This window comes from Phaseolus vulgaris, chromosome 6, assembly GCF_051622355.1.
Source record: "Phaseolus vulgaris cultivar YP4 chromosome 6, ASM5162235v1, whole genome shotgun sequence".
In the NCBI taxonomy this organism is placed as follows: domain Eukaryota; kingdom Viridiplantae; phylum Streptophyta; class Magnoliopsida; order Fabales; family Fabaceae; genus Phaseolus; species Phaseolus vulgaris.
Window position 1 is genome coordinate 23260796 of NC_143503.1, and position 20627 is coordinate 23281422.

The following is a 20627-nucleotide window of genomic DNA, read 5'->3' on the forward strand; positions in this document are numbered from 1 at the left end:
AAAAGTTAAAAGTAAAACAACAATACCAATATCAAGAACTGAATATTAATATATAAGATATCACCTCAATACATAAGAGTTTGAGCAGATTACTCTCAATCCACCAAAAGGGTAGAATTAGCCACGCATACTTCTAGCACCTTTAATTCTCCCAATTGGGTTACAATTCACTCTATATGGTGTTTTCCTCTCAATCTGGCACACTAGGATTGAACCTCTAGCCCCATATTTATCCTAATTTTCAAGGGTTAGGTGGCTTCATGTGCCGCACTAATGGGCTAAGTGATAAAACATAAAAAAGGCCCAATCTTTCTTTGCATCTTTTTCCATTCTGAGACCTTCCCTAAATATCTGCAATTAACACCAAATTTGGGAATAAAATGCTCTTATTCAAATATAAAAAAATATAGACACAATCAACTTCCAGATCAAATCAAAACAAATAACATTAGGAATATCTTCTCATATGCTCACGGGTAACTATTTTCAATGAATCATAACAAATCACAGTTGCTTTTCATTTCATCTTCAAATCACAAACATATTAGAAACATATGAATCTTGAGGTCTTTTCCAGGGTTGTAATGAGGTTGGGCTTCCAAAAAAATTGGTTTTTCTTACATAACAAAATGCACAGAAGAAGAACATACCTACAATTCAATTATAGAGAACATATATGTTATCTAAATACCACTTTCTTTCGATGTCACCTTTTTCTTCATTTTCTTTCTGACTTTTCATGATTTTCATATTTTTTTTCTCTTTCTTTTCTATTTCTTTTTCTTCTTATGTTTCTCTTTATTTCTTTTTTTTTTCTTTTTTTCAATAACAGGACAAAATTCTTTCCATTTTCTACTTTTTGAACTTTCACAATCAGAACCAACTATTCCCTATGTATTGCATCTATGTTCTCCTTCATTAGACATGCTAAAGGGTAGGAAATTATAACAATAAAGGTTAAGGTGCAATATTAACAAAAAAATTCTTAGTCCAAAGGGGATATATAAAAAAATGGAATTCTAACAATATACAAGTTCGCTATTTGGCACTGGGCTCCTAATTAACACAACAAATGCCTCAATCATCTTCATGCTCTTTTATGATGTAACAAAAATAAAAATTAAGCAACCACAACTGTCAATTCATCATTAAAACTCTCAAAATTGTTTAAGGTCCACACACTCACTTGGTTTAATTGGTCTCATTCCTTTTTGTTTTGTCATTCTCTGTCTTAATCGATCATCCGATTAAATTTTCATGTATCACAATTTCAATTATATTTGAATATGGATTCAATCATATTTTCTTTTCTAACATGGGTCTAATTCATCTCACTATTTAATATTTAAACACAAATTCTTTTTTTTCCACAATTCAAAATTAATATTCTAGTTTCTTTTATTTGAGACAAATAAACTAGAAAACAAACAAATTAAAACTGAAATTTATTCAACAAAGATAATTCAAGACCTAAAAATAACAAACTAACAAAACAACAAATTTATTCAAAATGCAAAATAAGCAATTTAAACAAACTAAAAAAATAAGCAAATAAACAGAAAACAAAATAACCAAAAATAAAATAAAAACTAAACCAAAAATAAAATTCAAATAACTGAATAGAAAAGAGAATTAGAAAGATAAAACTATATTTTTGCTCAATCCCTTCTTCTTAAGAAGTCATCCAACTTTTTGGTAGAATCTTTATCTATAGTCTTGCTTCATTCGCTGGATTTGCCCCCCTAAATAATATCCCCAGGTCAAAATACATAACCTAAAATTTATTATTATTAATTGTTATAAATGATTAATTAATAATAATTTATAAATATGTAACAATTTATTTATTTCATATAAAACTATAACTCTATAGTAATTAATAATAGTATGCAGTTTTGTAATTTTTTGGTGTGTATATTTTTAATTATTTTGCTTTTCATAATCTAATAAATATTTTATCTACATAATGAAAATGTAGTTACTATAAAAAAAACTTGACACCGACGTTAGCATTTTTTCTAATAATAAATAAATAAATGAAATTTAATTCCGTAATCCGTCCATACCTTCTCGTTCAGATAACTCGTGAATTCTAAAGAAATCGGCGGCCCGTTTGATATGGTATCATTTTTCGTTCTGCTTCATTAAATTATGTTTCAATTGTATATGTTTATTCTTTCCATGGTAAGTTTTATGTTTAGCTATAGTTATTGTCGATGGGCAGGCCTTGCGGGTCGGCCTGCAACCCGCTACTAAAATACGCGGGGCGGGTTCACTAATCTAGTTCGCTAAACCGCTTAGACTCACCTCGCATAATTCGTAGTCCACGCGCGCCAACAACGGAGCGGAATAGCTTGGCCCGCTAGCCTGCATAAATAAATAAAAAATTATTTTATTTTTCCTTAAAACAAAAATCATACGCCACTCACTAATTATTGCAGTATGACATTTATTTTATTTTATTTAAAAATTTGAATTTAATGCACTAAAAAAAGGAATATTTTATTTTAATAATCTAAGAGGGTTAATATTAAGAGTGAGTGAATTTAGTTTTAAGTAAACTTATATTTAATTTTTTTTAATAAAAACAAATATAAAAAAGAGATTTCAATAAGATACTCGTTAAAAAAATAGTCATCTTCATTAAAATATTTTATAGCAAAACTTTGATAAGATATTCTAATACATTTACATACACATAGGAAAAATAATAAGTCTTCTAACAACACTCATACTTTAGTAAATCGTCGGCGTAAAGAACTATTGGGCCACCATCCGCGGTCATTCCTTCGTCCTCCTCCTTCGTGAGCCCTACAACACCCACGACGCCAACACCATCAACGTTAGCAACACCCACGATCACACCATCGACTACATTGAACGCCCCGTCGTCGCCATCCTCTCCCCTCTCAACGATGACAACATCATCACCATCGAAGCCATCATACCCGACGCCCGCAAAAGCTGGCGAATGCTCTGCCAAATCCACATCTTCGCCCGCCTCCACACCTTTGACGCCGTCAAAGACACCATCTCTCGTTCTTCCCGCAAACTTATCACCGCGTCCGAAGCCACCTTTAGCCTCTCTGACTTTGCCACCGTTAAGGCTACCAAGGCGCAAAAGAAATTAGGTCACCTGAGTAGACTTTCTCTCCAAAATCTCATATTCGACCCCAAAGCCCTATTTGCGATGACGTTTGTTTCTTCGACACGGACCAGAGGTAAATTCATCGACCTCTGCATTTCGTTCTGCTGTTCCTTTCTTTTTCTATTTAATGTTAGAATTAATTATATTTGTTCCCCTATTTTGTGATTCAGTTGTAAGTCTCTGGTGTGACACAAGCACGGAGAAAAAAATGAGGATTCATTCATTTTTTTGGCCAATCAAGGAATCTCTGGCGACTTCTTCTCTCAAATTTGTAGCACCCACCAACATTACTGACCGAAAATTCATCTATTATGCTTTGATGCTTTCTTTTATGTGTTAGTTTTTAACGTTGTTACATTATCTCCAACTACAAAAAATTTCGTTCTAAAAAATGAGCTTACCAATAAAGAGATTAGGGTATGACGCTTGTATCTCGTCTTCAATTTCCCAAGTGGAATCTCCAGAGATAGGAACCCACAATACTTTGACCATGGGAATACTTCTTCCACGAAGTTGTTTCACTTGTGAATCTAAAATTTTGTTTGGCTTCACTTCAAATGATAGATTTTCTTTCACCTGAACTAAATCAGACTTTAGAATGTGGCTAGGATCAGGTACGTACTTTCTTAGCTGGGATACGTGAAAAATATTGTGAATGTTAGCTAAGGGATGAGGCAAAACAATTTCACAAGCCACAAGGCCTATTCTCCTGAGAATTTGATAAGGTCCTATGAACATAAGAGTCAATTTCTTGGATTTGATTGCTCTTCCTACACAAGTGAATGATGTAACTCTCAAAAAGACATCCTCACCCGCAGAAAATTCTAAAGGTCTTCTTCTTTGATCTACATAAGATTTTTGCCTATTGAGATATGTTTTCAATCTTTCCTAAATCGTTTTGACATTCTCATTGGTTTATTGTATTAGTTATGGTACAATTAGCACACTCTCACCATCATAAAACCAACATAGAGGTGTTATGCACTTTCTTACATACAATGTCTCGAAAGGAGCCATTGCTATCCTTGCTTGGTAGCTATTATTGTAGGTGAACTCTACCAAAGGTTGAATTTCATCCCAATTACCCAAATGATCTAACACACAAGTCCTAAGCAAATCCTCTAAATATTGGATAGTTCTCTCTGATTGTCCATCAGTATGAGGATGGTATGCTGAACTAAATCTGAGTTTAGTCCCCAAAGCTTTCTGAAGTGTTTGCTAGAATCTGGAGGTGAATCTGGGATCTTTATCTGATATTATGCTGGAGGGTACACCATGCAATCTGACTATTTCCTGTATGTAAATTTGGGGCAACTTCTGCATAGAGATTCTCAAATCTATAGGTAGAAAGTGTGTCGTCTTTGTCAATCTGCCCACTATGATCCAAACAGAGTCATGCTTTCGCAAATTACATGATAAGTGGGTAACAAAATCCATTGAAATATTGTCTCACTTCCACTGGAATGTCTAACTGAGTTAACATGCCTCTAGGCCATTGATGTTCAATCTTTGATATCTAACTAGTTAAGCAAGCAGCTATAAACTTGGGTACATCATTCTTGATGTCATGCCACCAATAAGACTTCTTGAGATCTTGATACATCTTAGTCATCCCTGGATGTAAACTGAGTTTTCTTTATGATGTGAGTTGATTTTATGATTGTTCATTTGTATGGTGACACTTTACTTAGATTTGGATTTTAAGACAATTATAGGTGATAACCTAAGGAAAATTCCCACTGGACATTAACTTAACCAAGTGGTTAAATAGATGTGAAGGTTCATTTCCATAAGGCAAAGAGAAAACACAATTAAATGGTGATTATGATGATAATGATGGGCGGAAATTGAACAACCAAAGCAAGAACACAAGAATGGACCAAATTGTAAAACAAGGAAACAAAACTAAGAACAAAAGTATGAAAACCGAAAAGACACAAGCATAAAGGAATGTATTAATGGAAGAGACGATGAAAGAAGAACCTAGGAATGGTGAAGCTATGGTGTGTCACCCCACTTGATGGGATGGAATCACCAAGATAAGTGAGGGGATGCCGCCACTTGAGAGTATCATGAACCCAAGATAAGATCAATTTAGGAGGAGACTCACTCCCTCACAACTCACACAAAAATTGTGCAGAATTTCTTTACTATAATTTCAACTTGTAAAATACACTAGGTACGCCTCCTATTTATAGGTGAAGGAGTCTTGGAGAACAAGCTAAAGGGATAAGATGGGAAAAGGGAAAAAATGGGCACCCTTAGGGTTTGACTAAGTCAATCCCGCATCCTAGGCTTGTCCTTCTAGAAACTAGGTCAAAATGCCTCCAAATGGACTAGGAACAAGCTAAAATGTTACCCACACCGCCTATTATGATAATGGTACCTTATTCTAGCCTATATTTGCTATTTGGACCCCCAAAGTGAGCCCAATTATTTATAACACATTCTAAACATTAAGAAGACTAGCAGGAAGAACTTTAGGTGCTCTGGTCCTTGTCCAATTCTCCCTCTGGCGAGGTCTCTACTTTGAGATGACTTCTCTTTGTGTACTTTAGCATCCTTGGTCATCTCCTTGTGGGCTTGGTTTGCATCACTTTATGACCTTCAGATAACATTGTTTGCTTTAGTTCATTATCCTCTATTATGCATATTCTATTTTTGAATCTCAAAATAACATCCACTTCTAAAGAGAAGTCTTTAGCTTTGTCAATCTTCCTACCACTTCTCCTTCACTTTCTCCAAAAATTCATTAGTTATAATAAGTGTATTACAACTAATGCAATTTAAATACATGGAAACCTCCAAATTCATACTTCTGAAATCTTAATCAATGCCAACCCTCTAATCATAAGCGATGATATTTGTATCTTATTACGACTCAACGCACCTGCAACAACATTTGTCTTTACATGATGGTATATTAGTTGGAAATCATTAGTCTTTCAAAAATTCAATCCACCTCCTCTATCTCATATTAAGCTCCTTCTGATCAAACAAATACTTCAAACTTTTATGATCGCTAAACACATTAAAACTAACTCCATAAAGAAAAGGTCTCCATATTTTTAAACCAAATAAAACTGATGCCAATTTTAGATCATGAGTTGGATAGTTTCTTCCACGCACCTTTAACTGACGAGAAACGTAGGCAACAACTTTCTTATTCTGCATTAGAACACAACACAATCATGATAGGAAGCATCACAAAAAACTTCAAAAGACTGATTAGTATCAGGGATTGTCAATACATGAGCGTTAGTCAACCATCTTTTCAACTCGTCAAAGCTTCTCTCACATTGTTTAGTACATGCAAAATAATGACCCTTTCTAGTCAATTGGGTCAAAGGAATCACTATTTTAGAAAAGCCTTCTATGAAGCTCCTGTAATATCCTGCTAACCCCACAAAGCTTCTAATTTCGTAACAGTTTTACGACGCTTCCATTGAAGTACAACCTCCACTTTAGAATAATTTACTGATATTACATATGCTGAGATAAAATGTCCTAAAAATTGTATTTCTGACATCTATAAGTCACATTTTGAAAGTTTAACATATAAATATTTTTCTCTCTAAATGTTCAGGAAAGTTCTAAGATGTTTTTGCATGTTCTTCCCTTGTATGAGAATAGATTAAAATATCATCTATAAACACTACCACAGTCCAGATTCCACTATGTACTCTCATTGTTTGTGGAAAAGGAACCACACATATAACAACACAACTTTATTTCAACTTAGTCACGTCCAATGGTTGTAACATTATCCCACTTTAATACTCCACTTCAATTTTTTATAAGCCAGACAAACAAAAACCTATAAAGACACTTCCTCTTTATGTTGAACCATCGCCAAACTTCTTCAAATATTATTTTAGTTATATGTGATACTCATTAATAAATAACTTAGTTATTATTATGTATATTTAAATATGTGAAACAATTCAGTTATCAAATTGTAATATTTTTTATTAGGATTCACTTAAATTTAAGTTTAAGTTGTTGATATTTCTTAGGATTTAGATAGATATTTTATCTTTAAATTTATTCAAAATCTTTTATTTATTTTATCTTAAATTCATTCAAATAGATTATGAAAAACTAAAAACCAATTTACGTAATGTAGTTTATTCCAACCACGTTTAACATAAAATATACGGGGAAATGGAATTTATTATTATTAATTGTTATAAATGATTAATTAATAATAATTTATAAATATGTAGCAATTTATTTATTTATTTAATATAAATCTATAACTCTATAGTAATTAATAACAGTATGCAGTTTTGTAATTTTCTAGTGTGTATATTTTTTATTATTTTGCTTTTCAAAATCTAATAAATATTTCATCTACATAGTGAAAATGTAGTTACTATAAAAAATTTGACACAGGCGTCAGCGTTTTATTCTAATAAATAAAGATATAAAGATGTGGATGAAATTTGAGGTTTATTGTGAATTGGGAGCAATTTGGTTCTTCTCTTCTCTCTATCGTCTTCTTCCTCTGTTCCATTAGGGTTTCCTCTTCTCACGCGGAGCTCCCAATTGAAACTCAATTTCGCAATCCCTCCATATCTTCTCGTTCGGACAACTCGTGAATTCAAAAGAAATCGGCGGCCTCGTCTGGTACCGTACCATTTTTTGTTCCTTTATATGAAATCACCGTAAAAGTTCAATTTTAACCGTCTTTTTTGTTACCCTTTATTGCTGTGTGGTTGGTTTGTTGTGTTGTAAATTCTCCGGTTGAGTTTCAGTAGAAGCTGTTCATTATGAAGGCAACGTAGTTTTCCTCGTATGCGCTTTTGTGTTTGTGTCAAGGTGCAGAATTCAGTTCTTTACTTGTGTTATGCAGATAAATTGTATTTTAGAGGTTGGGGAAATAGGTTGAAGGGGTTTGGTACTTGTGCCATTGGATAAGAATTTCAAATATGTTGAAGCCATTAGAGTTTGAGTTGTGATATAAGGTTATAATTTGGATGCCCTAACCATGTAAATAAATTTGAATTACCATCTAGCATCTAGGTTTGATGAATGGCAAGTTGATTACACTTGGAGATGTCAAACTCATTTAATTATTTGGCAATAGTTCATAATTTTGGAGAGCGGTGTAAATGTTTGTATGTTGACGGAGCATTTGCACCAGATTCGTTGGATACATGGTGTAGTGGATAAGAACTTGAGACTGGTGTAAAGCAGTTTTGATTCCAATTATTCGACCATGAATGTTTTATTCTTAAGAAATTTCTTATTTCCTCTTTCTAGTGGTCTTTGCTTTTTGTGTTTGCCCTCCGATGAAAGTTCTCAAATCAAACAAGATGGGTAGCAAATGGTGGAGAATGTTTTTTAAATTGCTTTTTGATATTGTTTAATGATGTCGTCTTCTATTCTCTTCAGTTATGCTTGTAACTAACTATTGTTTTTCTAAAGTGAAATTTTGTTTCCATATCAGCCCTCTTCCTGCCTGGTTATCAATGTTGGCTACTAGTGCAGTTGCTTCTTTGCCCGTATTACCACCAGGTAATGATAATTTCTGACTTTTGTTACATTTCAATTTAAACTTGTGTTTAGAATAAAGTTCTGGGGAAATTATAGTTTCTCACTACTATCATTTTGCATCTGTTCGATAATGCCTGGGCAGAGAAATTCTTGGTGCAATATTCGTTGATGAATATGTTCTGTCTCATTTTACTCGCATAAGCCCTTTTATTCTTTATAGGCATGTAAGATCCTGCCAGCAAAAGTTTTTTAGGTTGTGGTAGTGTGACCTGAAGTCCAGATTGAGCACTCTAGGCTGTGAAGATTTCTCCCTGCAAACAAAATCTATGCATGTTTCATTGCATTGTTGTTTTCTTTATGATCCAAGCATTAGCATATACATGTTTGAAATCTCAAATTTTCAACACATCCACTTTCTGTATAAGTTGCATCTAATTTCTTGATTACACAATGGATTTGAATCAGTGTGAGGTGGAGGCTTAGCTTAGGCTGTCCCATTGTCTGTATTTGTGTAAAATCAACTGCTTTCATATACATTTTTTTTCTCTATTTGTATGGGTTACAGTGATTAAGGTAACCTTGTCAAATCCCTAATTCAATTCCATTTCTAACAGTGATTGTATTTTTGCTAACAGTGAGAAGAGGTGGCCACCACAATGAGCAGAATGTTGTTACCTCATTGAACTTACCAAGACGATTACGGATGACTAATAGTTCAATATCTCCTGGTTGTGCACAGTTTCCATTTGGTACAAGAGCTCGTTCTCCTCAAACAGCAAGTATAATATGTGCTGCAGCTTTGGTAATGTTCTTTACTTTCTAAAGTTCATCTTTGATTCTTTTGACACCTTCCAGTAGGCTAGGTTTCCCTAACTTTGATATTTTTCACATAGAGCTTGGTTATTTTGTTCAGACTTACTAGGCATATCTAACCACTTGAGTAGAACTTCATTTAAGGCAAATTGTCTTTAATGGCCACTTGGGACACATTTTTCATGCTATTATTTTCCCATTTTTATCCTAAGAATGTTTGAAAAAAACTACATGTGCTGAAATTTCATTTGAAGACATGCATAATAGTAATAAAAAAAAAATATTTTATCGATCCTCCATTTACTAGCATCTTCTGATATATGCAGAATGCAAGATGTGGGGCAGAGCAAACCCAAACTGTTACTCGCCAGGCTCCTACAATTACTCATATTCCTGGTAATTGCTGATGACCATCATTATTGATTGTTTGAGTCCTTTTAGTCAGCGCATATCACTTCCTTTTTTGCAATTTTTTTGTCTATTTTTAACTAATAATGAAGGACCTAGGGCCTGTTAAAGAGAAAAATTCTTCATAAGCACTTCTGGGAGAGAGAAAAAAGTTTAGCTTCTTCAAAGTTAAAATAATCTTCTATATGAGTTAAAAAACAGATTTTGGAAAAGCTTATCTAAAATGACTTCTTCAAATGAAGTCATTATAAACTAATTTTAGTTTATGGAGAACCTAATTACTTTTCCTTTTTTACTTTTCTCTCTAGAAGTGCTTATGTTGAAGTTTCTCCAAACAAGCCTTTATTTGTCCCTTCTAAAAGATACCTGCTGCCTAACATGGAAAATTTAGCAGAAGTCCTTCTAATATAAAGTTAACTCCATTGGGCTTTGTGCTACCTGTATGAAACACCTAAATGTTATTTGTTACTAATAGACCCTTACTCTTCCCAAGCATGTTCTAGATTGTCCATCATGGTTTAATTCAATTTTCAGGAAAGGAGAAGTCACCACAACTTGACGATGGAGGAACTGGATTTCCACCTCGTGATGATGATGATGGTGGTGGTGGAGGAGGTGGAGGCGGAGGCAACTGGTCTGGTGGATTCTTCTTTTTTGGGTTTCTTGCTTTTCTTGGTTTCTTAAAGGATAAGGAAACTGAAGACACATACGGGGATGACCGAAGAAGGTGAAGAATCGGTCACCACAAATGCATGTTTTGCTTGAAGTATTCTTTAATTTCCTCTCTCATATATATATACCGAAGATTGCATTGGTCAATTGAGGTTCTGGGCTTGCGTGAGATGATGTAATGCGCAGAATTTTGTAATTCCACTTGAAATATTAGTATGTGAGGAAATATACTAATAATTACTACCAACATACATCACTATCTAATCTAATTAACCTTGGCATTACTGTAGTAGTTACATTTTTTGACTTAAAATGTTATAAATTAGCATTATACTTGAATTAAGTTTTCATCCCTTATCTTTCCTCTTTAATGGGTGGAGCTCTTCCTGAGAAAAAATACACAGCAATGGGATCATGGAACACAATAATCAAAGTTATTTGACCCCTTCTTGTCTATCTCTAGGAAACCAACTCCATCTTAAAAGCATTTAATTGTATCAAATATAACTGCAATAATGGTAATGCATTCTAAAGTCTGTCATTTTACAAACCTGAAAAAGAGTTAACTGACACCAGTGAAAGATCCACGCAAGTTACTGCATATCCACACTTACTTTTTTTCTCTTGCCTTTTTTGTTTTGGTGAATAATCTTTTCCATATTGTAAAAGGTTTATGGTTTTCTTGATGAACAAAAGTTAGTACATCTTATTTGTCTTATCATAAATTTATCACCTTTGGAAAACATATATGTATATCTTATAAGTGTATACAATTTTTCAATAATAATTATACAACTCTATTATCTTCTCTTTTATCACTTTTATGGAATACACGTCTCATGATCTTTAAGGTCTTTATTCTTTTTTCCAACTATTTTTAATAAAAATTAAAGAAATATTCCAGTTTCATTTTTTTTAACCACGGACTATTTATTCTACTTATTCTCAATTTAAGATTTTTAACAAACAATTTCGGGTCAATTATTTTTTTAAAACTTTAAACATGATATCCAACTATCATAAAAAAAATATTTAAACTGCTGCCATAAATTTTATATACAAATATAACTTATGTAATTTGTATGTGATATATAGTTAACGATGACAAGACAATTCATTTATTCATTATTCATATGCTTAATATGTATGTAAATCAATCCATTGAATCCTCCGGTACAATATTTAACATACCATTTTTTAATTAAATATTTCTTAAATTTAATTTTAAAAAATCAAATATATATTTTAAATTTGCTTTAAAATTCTTTTTGAAATTCTTTTCAAAATATAATTTAAAATAACTATTTTAAATTTAAAGGTATTATTTTTATGGATGCATCCAATAAAAAATAAATTGAATATATTTATCCGGTGAAAAATTGTTAATGAGTGGATAAGATTGAATTGTTTTTAATAGATTGGATTGAATGAAATATTTTATTAAATTTTTAATGGATCAAATAAATTAATAGACCTTATCCTATTCATTCTAATTTGAAATAAAACTTATCTGATACATTCGTTGCAACCTTTAGTTAATAATTATATCTTTTTTAGTTGAGTTAAATTTAATAAATTAATTTTAGAACTAGAATTTATTCTATTTTTTCTATTAGTCCTTTCAAAAACAATATCTACTCGTGTAAGGTTTTGTATTTTATTCTTTAGTAGTACATTAATTTTAGTTTAATTTTTTGTTCTCATTATCAAAACTAATAATAATGATAATGAAAAATTACAAAAATTATTACAGTAGTAGTGTAGTACCACCACCACTTAGTCAACTTTTGAGCAGGCTAAAAAATAATTAGGAATTAAAATTGACTATTTTCATTCAAAGAAAAAAAAAAGTATTTCTCTTTAACGAGTTACTTTTCGTCTTTAATTTAACAGTAAAAATTAAAGTACTCAATAAAACTTAAAATAGATGAAAAAAAGTGAAAATAAAAATAAAAAATAGAGACAGAGAATAAGGCTAAAAGTTGACCAATAATTTTCACCAGATTTTACAAACTTTAACCCATTTTCATGATTTTACATTCCAAGGGTTGCAGACCAGTTCCCACGTAACTTCAATACTTTCCATTAGTGAATAGAAAGCTTTTTCATAGAGAAAACAACAACACTTCAAAGACAAATTATCTGAACTTTTTCATAAATTAAAACTAACAAATAAATATATACTTTTTTCGAATTTTTTGTTTACTACCTTACATATAAATTAAAAATTCATTTATCATTATGAAGAAATCTACGGGTTATCTTCCTTTGAATTATACACACAAAAAATGGTTCAGAATAATATTTACCATGGTTCAATTCTGCACCCCCACCACCCTTTCAAACAAAAAAAGTGCGCTGCTATTTAGAAATGCGCTGTTGCAGTAAACTAAAAAGGAATAAATCAAGGATGTTGGTTTTCTAGTAAGCCCCCCAGAAACTAATTAAAGAAGCCTAGTAACATAATACGAGGAAAAGAGAAATAAAAAAGTTCTAAGCATTAAAATTCTTTGTTAGGCAGTGTAGCTGTCGGTGCATCATCACTGCTCATCTTGTTGGCCTAGTCCATGTTGTTTCCGAGGTGATGGTGTTACCATAATAAACCTGCTTTGTACTATCATCCCAATAAGCCTGAAAGGCAAGTGAAAATTATGAAGATCAAAATGAATCAGTTTCACAGTTTTCAAACACGATGATATTGAGAAAATGAATCACGTTCGGTGTATAGAAGTTATTGTTATTACTTATGTATTTTGCTTCAGAAAATGGAAACAAGTTTACTAGTAGTTGAGAACACTCAGGAAAAGTGGTAACCCCAAGTTAGCTCAGTTGAAGAAATATAAATTCTGTAATCAGAAATGCTTTTAACCAATCCTCCTCAAATTAAATTTCTCATTCTAGAAAAGTGAGGACAACAGATATTGCAGGCATTTCACAAACTAATATACTGAATGAGATTGTTTTTAAGAGCGCATTGAAAGGATGATGAAAACACACCTGCCAATTACTTGGGAGACCCTTGGCGAGTTCATTCGGATCAGGCTGTTGTTGGTTTTGCTTAATAGCATCTTGCGGTTTGCTAACAGATTCTTTTGCTGCTTGTGCTCTCTTGCGCTTGACCTTTTCTCGCCTGAATAAAACAAGAAATCTAATTATTGGTGCAAGATGGACAATGCGTCAATCCGAAATTAAAGGTTTCTGAGTTCCATACCAATCACCACCTAGAGGCTGAAAATTAGCATTATCTTTGGCCTCTCCGCTTGCAATTTGCTTGGCATGCCACTCCTAAAATCAAAGGAAATTGAGAGACAAAAATTCGGAAGAGTGCAACGTTTTATGAAGGTAAGTTCCACGTGCAAACCTCTATTTCCCTTTGGCGCTTTCTTTCTAAGGCCTCATACACACTATCAGGTTCTTCTTCCTCTTCTTCAAGCATCTCCTCTTTAGCTGCCTTCCACTAATAATGATAAACAACAGAAAGAGAGCAGAAAGGTCAAATACTAGAAACTAAGATAAATTTCACATTGAAGAAGAAAGAATATGGGCGAATGAAATAAGAAAATATACATGTTTTATTTTAAAAAATCCTACCTTGTCTACCAAACTTGAAACCTTCTTATTAGACTTTAACGAGGATCCAACTGCAACTGCTCGCTTCCTAGTCCGTACAACTGAGAACAACGAAAGAAAAGTTAAGAATCAAGAATGGCAGGATTGCTATTTATCATGTAGCTTCACAGGGGTACAAACAACATTCAACAATTGCATTTCAAATTACAAGAATGAACAAATAAAAACAATTAGGAAGAAGCTGTATGCAGATGCTTGAAAAATAAATAAACCTAATTATAATCAATGGACATCAAAAATACCAAAAATGCATTGTCTTAGAGTGGACTATTTGAAAACATGAATTAACCTCACAATCCACAAATGGAAAGGCGTGCATACAAATATAACACCCATATTATTGTCAGCCAATACAAGGAGGGAGGAAGAAGGTTCAAACAACACTACCAAGTAATTGCAACTGAATACAATCAATTATTAAAAACATGATATATTACCTAGTAAACCTAGGAATGTGTTCTAGAACCCTTAGATTGCCAACAAAACCAATCAGCCTCTCTCAACTTTACAAACTAAATTTGAAACAGGATCAACCAACCAATAACACTAGACTGAATTGCTTGACATCTGTACCTTTTGATTGCGGTTTAGAAGCAATTGATGGGGCATTATTTTCTGCAGCAGTTTCAGAAGAAGCCGGAGGTAATGAAACACCTTCATCAACTGAAACAGTTGCAGGTGCATGGATACTAGATGAGGTGGACGGAACATCACTAGATACCCAGTTGGCCTCACCAACACCAGAACCGTTAATATTGATAGCAGGTATGGACTGTGAACCAGCTCCTGAAAAATTATAGGAAATCACATTGATTTATAGAAATGTTGGAATTACTCATAGTCGGACAAGAATATTTACAGTAATATAAAAATAGTAATACTTCACTATCAAAACGCGTACCAATACAAACTTACCATCTTGAACATCATAATAAGCAACGGTGTCAGTTGGATTGATCATAACTTGAGGACTTTCACTATACATGTTAGGAATTGCACTATTATAGTAAATCTGTGCCGGGGGGATAGCAATTTGTCCATATATATTACTGCAGGGGACTTCAGCAGCTGTCTGACCATAATATTCAACAGCAACACCAGGATAAGATAGAGTATATTGGGCATAGGAAAGGGGTTGCCCTGTCTCTGCATAAGATGGTAAAACACTATAAGAAGGTGGTAGCGGATCCCCAGGTGGAGGAGGCACCTGATCATCTGGCGGTGGTGGTGGAGGCACATGCTCATTATCAGGGGGTGGTGGAGGCACATGCTCATTATCGGGGGGTGGAGGAGGAATCCATTCATCATCTGGTGGGGGAGGAACAACAAACTCACCCTCCTCAAGCAACACAGAATGGTAGTCAATAGGAGGATTCAACTGAACCACTTGATCTGTTTGAACAGAATCCTTTGCAACAGGCACATCTATGACAGTAGTATTGTCTGAGGAATTCATATCTTCGACTTCCATATCAACATCCATATCAACATCTTCACTAGATACATACCCATGTTTATGAATTGGTTCTTGAGGATTTATAACTGCTTCAGCTTTTGAATTAATCTCTACATATGATTCCATATGACTACCAGGAGAACTAGACGATGGAACATGCTGACCATTGGTAAACAAATTATTGTTGATATCTTTTACAACTACAGCCAAAGCATCAACCTGAGATCCATTAGAAGCATCAGAAGTAAGAAGACTCCCTTTGTTATTATTTTGATCTACCTCAGACTCATGTTCCATACCATTCAGTTGGTCACCCAATTCTTCAGAGACAGGGACATGTTTATCCTCAACTTCATCATGTGAAGACTTGCCAGTTTCAAGCAAATCATCGTTGATTAAACTTTCAAGCAAATTTATCTTTCTGTCAGAATGCATCCAGAAAGGAAGCAGAGATGATCCATATGAAGCAAGACACCTAATATCAGAGAGCCTAATCTCAATCTCTAGCATGTACTTTGACAAGAATTCCTGGCCTTGCAGATTTTCCTTTGACCTGTGAAGTATTCTATTAGTTACTTAATCTAGAACTGGAAGATATAAGCTGTTCACACTATGAAATAAATAAATAATCAAACAAAATTCAGAAAATAAATAATAAAGAGCAGCTATATACATACTTTTTCAGTGATTGCAACCTCTCTAACAAACTCTCACACTGATTCACAAGTCGAGAAGGAAAATCAATGTCCGCTTGCTGTTCTTCAATACTAGACTTGGAAACAGATGAATGATGTTGATCTTCGGAAATACTCATATGACCATCATCTCTTGTCAACTCATTACCATTATCATCAGAACCCTGATTTTGACTTCTACATTCAACACTACCTCCATTCATCTGGGACCCATGACCACACAACTCTTTATGAGAAGTCCTTGTAGCATCCAAAGAAGTATCAGTAGTGAAAGCAGCAGAAGTGTCCAGCATCCCAGTAGAGGGCACACTGGAACTATCACCAACAGCAGCACCCTCTGTTTTATCATTGACAGAAGCATGAGGCAACTGATCTGCAGGAGCCAAGACCTGGGGCACTTCCCATGACGTTTCACCGGTTTCAGTGTTCCAGTAATAATAGCTTTGGCTTTCCTCGTGCATCACAATCTTCCACCCCAAACCAACATCAGTGACAACTCTTTCATCAAAACTTTCAGAAACATATATTTGATCTTTGGATACCATTCCGTTTTCTAAATTTTCAGTAACACCATGACTTTCATTTCTTCCACAGGATCCAACATCAAGTGAAGTAGAATTTGGCATCGCATTTTGCTGTTCATTATTGTGAGGAACAAGATCTGCAGAGACACTGATATTCAAATCTTTGGATCCATCATCAAGTTCACCCTTACCCTGACGAAAATAAAACAGCAAAAAGTATAAATAATAAATGAAAATGTAGCTCATTTACTGTAGGATTACGCACCACACACATTCCATAGACAATATTTTCTCTAATTTGTTATGACTAGGTCAGCACACCAAATATCAAACGATGCAATGAAACATAAAAAATGAGTACACATAACTCATACTTCAAGATAGAAGTACCAAAAAAAAATATGAATTTCATATTACATTATAAAGTTATGGTAAACAGAATTCCATTCAAAAGAAGTATTCATAAACTTTTGCAAACCATAAGCCTCAAATTAAAAAATTAAAAAATGTCATATTACAGCATCAGAAAAGGGCATCTCAAGCAAAGGACACCAAGAAAATAAAACAGGACAACAATTGTAAATTTTACAAATTTGCTAACAAAAGATACGTAATTCATAGCCATCAAGAAAACAGGATATCACTCTCTCAATAACAGGAGCATACGCTTAATCCATCAAAGAGGAATTCAAATGTAACACTAACATTGAACCAGGCCAAGTATTGGTGGCACACCCCTCCTCGCCATAAGAGATTCAATTATGAAGATTATTAAAATCAAGAAATATCAATTTAAGCACTGCAAGGAAAGCCACAAATGTGAAGCTCAGATCCATATCTAGTACGATATAGTCAAAGTTTTGCAAATTCGTAGGTAGTAGAATACCTCTTCATTGAGCACAGGGCTTTGCAAATTCACATCATTAAGCCCTCTGCTTGATCGGTCGTCCCCTTCATCATCACTATATTGCCCAAGTAACAGCAAGGGATTCTGTGATTCTTGACCTGAAGACAAGATGCCAGCATGTTAGAAACTACATAAATGCTGGAGTACAGACCATGCAACAGCAAGAGTATTAATTTTTTTTTTTTAAAAAACTATTAAAAAATGTGTGCTACAGTTCATAAGACAAAAAGCAAAACTCAAGGATGAAAAATAGATTCACAAGCACTTTAGCTTGTATCATTAAGTCACCTGTTACAATGAGAAATGTCAGTTAGCCATTAAGCAAATAAAGCCAAAAACATACGAACCGATAAAACTTTTTACCGTCTGAACCTCAGTAATCCCTTGATGCAGCCAAAGGGGGAAAAACGAGATTAGGAGTCATTCATATTTCAAAGTGGCAGGGCCGACCTCATCTGAAATGAATGTTCCCAAGACCACACAGCAGCCCTACAGTCTGAGAACAGTTTCTTGGGGCAAACAACAAAACATGTCTTGTATATATAGATCCATATTTCCACCAATTTAATGTTGAGCACTCATGTCCTCTAAATATAGTCCTTTTGAGAAAACTGACAGAACCCACCTGAAGACGAGGGTGAATTGGGTAACCCATCACGATGTTGAGAATCAGTATCTCCTCCAGCATCACCATGTAGAGTGGAGCCACCCAACTCTCCTGAAGAGGTATCAGATTAAGAACATAGCATAAGAAGTAAATAAATGTATTAAAAAAAACCATTTCCATAATTTGATTCTCAAAAAAAAATCCCTGGCATCCTCTTTGATAGGTGCATTAAACTCAACGCTCAAAGCATAGCTTTTCAAAATCAGTAATCTACTACAGCAAAATATGTCTTGTGCATAGCTCTACTAGTCATGCACATTCCAGGGCATTGCACTTGCGCCAATTATTTTTCAGACAATACGTGGATAGAACTACCCACCGGATAGTGCTCAAATGTGAAAACTCAAACTTTTTATTTCGCTTAAAACAAAAAAACTATGTAACAACGGCACACACCTGATTTCAATCAACGACAATGTTAAAATAAAAAATACGAGAAACCCCAGAAAGCATGAACAATACAGTATGATGAGATAAGACAAGAATCATTGTAATATGCATATATCAACTCATTCCAGTCTCGTAATACTAAACTAACAAATACACGTACAAGTCATGCTACAATCACTTCCACTAAACATAGAAGAAAAATATGAACAAAAAAACTAGAAAGCAAAAATAATACAACAGGGAAAAGATCATAGAGACATTGAAATGGATAAACTATCTCGTTCGAAATTCACATACAAATCATATTACTATCATTCTCAATTAAACCCAACAAAACCTTAGAAAGCAGTACTAGTACAAATTAAAAAAAAAATCCATATTCAGCAAAGATGTGGACCAAAATCAGGGTTATCGAATTCGAAGTAATAGGACAAACAATCACAGAATAAAAATTTTGAAAATTCACGAGAGGTTATAGGAAGCAAAGGTAGTGACTACCAGAGGGTTCCGCAAAAAGATCGAGTTTGAGTCGGCGACCGGTGTTGCTGAGAGCAGCGAGGCGACGCTCTTTTCTCTTCCCCATTCGATTCGCTCTTCGAATTACGATTCGACCAACGCCCTGTTGAGGAAACGGAGCTACGGATTTTAGGGTTTGTAGTGAATTTTTGCATTTGAGTTTCAGAAGAACCAAAAAACATCAAAGAAGATGATAACGAGTCGGGTCACATGATACGGTTTCAAATATACGGGTCGGGCAACTCGGATACGGTTCTTCTGCAGTTACGAGTCTGGCTTGTTAATACATACGGTGTCTTCATATTTGAGCGCCACGTGGAAAAGTCAAGTTATAAATACTATAAATCCTTTTTTTAATACACTCATTACTAAAATTATTTTACTCTCAATAAATACATTACATTTACTTCACTTATTCATTAATTATTGAAATAGTTTACATACGATAAAATTTGGAAAAAAATTAATTATATCATAGAACATATATAATTTTGAAAAAAAATTATTAAAACTGAGAATAACTTTAGATAAAAGTAGTAGCATTTTATTTTTGTGATATTTAGGTTTCTATTTTGCATTTAATTAATGTATCTTATAAGGTTTAATTTTTTTTAATTTACAATATTTTTAATTTTTTTCTGAAATTTTAGTGTCTTAATTTTTTTAATTGTTTGTAATTTTGGTTCATACATTTATTTATATAATTTTTATTTTATATTTTTAATTATTTTTATTTTTATAAGATCTTTTAGATTCATTATCTATGTGTAAATGATCCATTTTACTCGGAACAATTTTCAAATGAAAACATTTTTTTTCTTTTAAAAAAAATCAATTTCTTTTTCTATTAGTAATTCAACTCAATATTGGTTTAATCAATCAAAAAATAATAATTTAGCCTTTAATTTAAGTTTTGTTATATTTCTTATTATCTTATTCTAGTTTGTTTTTTCTAATTCTCTAGTTATTGTTTAGGATACAAATCACTTTTACTTGAGAAATTATCTTTGATTAATTACTATTAAGGAGTTTTTAAGATTATAAAATTTAATACCCTGTGCCTTTTTTTTTCTAACTGGAAGACTTCTATATTTATATTTATTGGGTTGACACATTTATTCAATAAGAATATTATTTGTTGGTGTTGTTAATAAACAAATTTGTTTATCAATTTGAATTGAAAGAAGTAAAATGATAATTTCCTTTTATAACCTCCTCTAGTAAGTAATGCAAATAATTATAGTAAGTAACGTAATTAATTCAGATACCTAAATTAATTAATTACATTCCTAGAAAGAAAGT

At 33.3% G+C, this 20627-nt stretch overlaps 2 protein-coding genes across 6 annotated transcripts; one reads left to right on the forward strand and one right to left on the reverse strand.

The window, feature by feature from the left end:
* The first annotated feature begins 7520 nt into the window (after positions 1-7520).
* LOC137831384 (uncharacterized) lies at positions 7521-10787 on the forward strand. Of its 2 annotated transcripts, none has more exons than XM_068639043.2 (5): positions 7521-7777; positions 8601-8668; positions 9283-9449; positions 9787-9856; positions 10403-10787. In XM_068639043.2, exons 2-5 carry the CDS (start codon positions 8623-8625, stop codon positions 10597-10599), a joined length of 480 nt encoding a protein of 159 aa, XP_068495144.1. In that variant the 5' UTR covers positions 7521-7777; positions 8601-8622; the 3' UTR covers positions 10600-10787. The 2 variants fall into 2 exon arrangements, with proteins under 2 accessions (XP_068495144.1, XP_068495145.1); XM_068639044.1 differs by having other exon boundaries at positions 7585-7777; positions 8579-8668.
* Positions 10788-12757: 1970 nt separating this feature from the next.
* Positions 12758-19556, reverse strand: LOC137831379 (WW domain-containing protein). Of its 4 annotated transcripts, none has more exons than XM_068639033.1 (11): positions 19308-19556; positions 18100-18470; positions 17732-17850; positions 16304-17037; positions 15086-16179; positions 14744-14956; positions 14132-14211; positions 13902-13997; positions 13752-13825; positions 13538-13670; positions 12758-13171 (listed from the first exon to the last, which is right to left on the reverse strand). In XM_068639033.1, the coding sequence occupies exons 4-11, from the start codon at positions 16945-16947 to the stop codon at positions 13088-13090; spliced, it is 2418 nt and encodes an 805-aa protein (XP_068495134.1). In that variant the 5' UTR covers positions 16948-17037; positions 17732-17850; positions 18100-18470; positions 19308-19556; the 3' UTR covers positions 12758-13087. The 4 variants fall into 4 exon arrangements, with proteins under 4 accessions (XP_068495134.1, XP_068495135.1, XP_068495132.1 ...); XM_068639034.1 differs by having other exon boundaries at positions 18125-18470; positions 19308-19554; XM_068639031.1 differs by having other exon boundaries at positions 18378-18470; positions 19308-19523.
* Between the last annotated feature and the right edge of the window lie 1071 nt (positions 19557-20627).

Bases quoted from the DNA above. Each gene is read 5' to 3' on its own strand.
- LOC137831384 (XM_068639043.2), top strand. From the start codon at position 8,623: ATGTTGGCTACTAGTGCAGTTGCTTCTTTGCCCGTATTACCACCAG. The intron at 8,669-9,282 runs GTAATGATAATT...TTTTGCTAACAG, and splicing joins TTTGCCCGTATTACCACCAG to TGAGAAGAGGTGGCCACCAC. The intron at 9,450-9,786 runs GTAATGTTCTTT...TGATATATGCAG, and splicing joins TAATATGTGCTGCAGCTTTG to AATGCAAGATGTGGGGCAGA.
- LOC137831379 (XM_068639031.1), bottom strand. From the start codon at position 19,392: ATGGGGAAGAGAAAAGAGCGTCGCCTCGCTGCTCTCAGCAACACCGGT. The intron at 16,180-16,303 runs GTATGTATATAG...AATACTTCACAG, and splicing joins AGGTTGCAATCACTGAAAAA to GTCAAAGGAAAATCTGCAAG. The intron at 13,998-14,131 runs GTAGGATTTTTT...TATCATTATTAG, and splicing joins TTTCAAGTTTGGTAGACAAG to TGGAAGGCAGCTAAAGAGGA.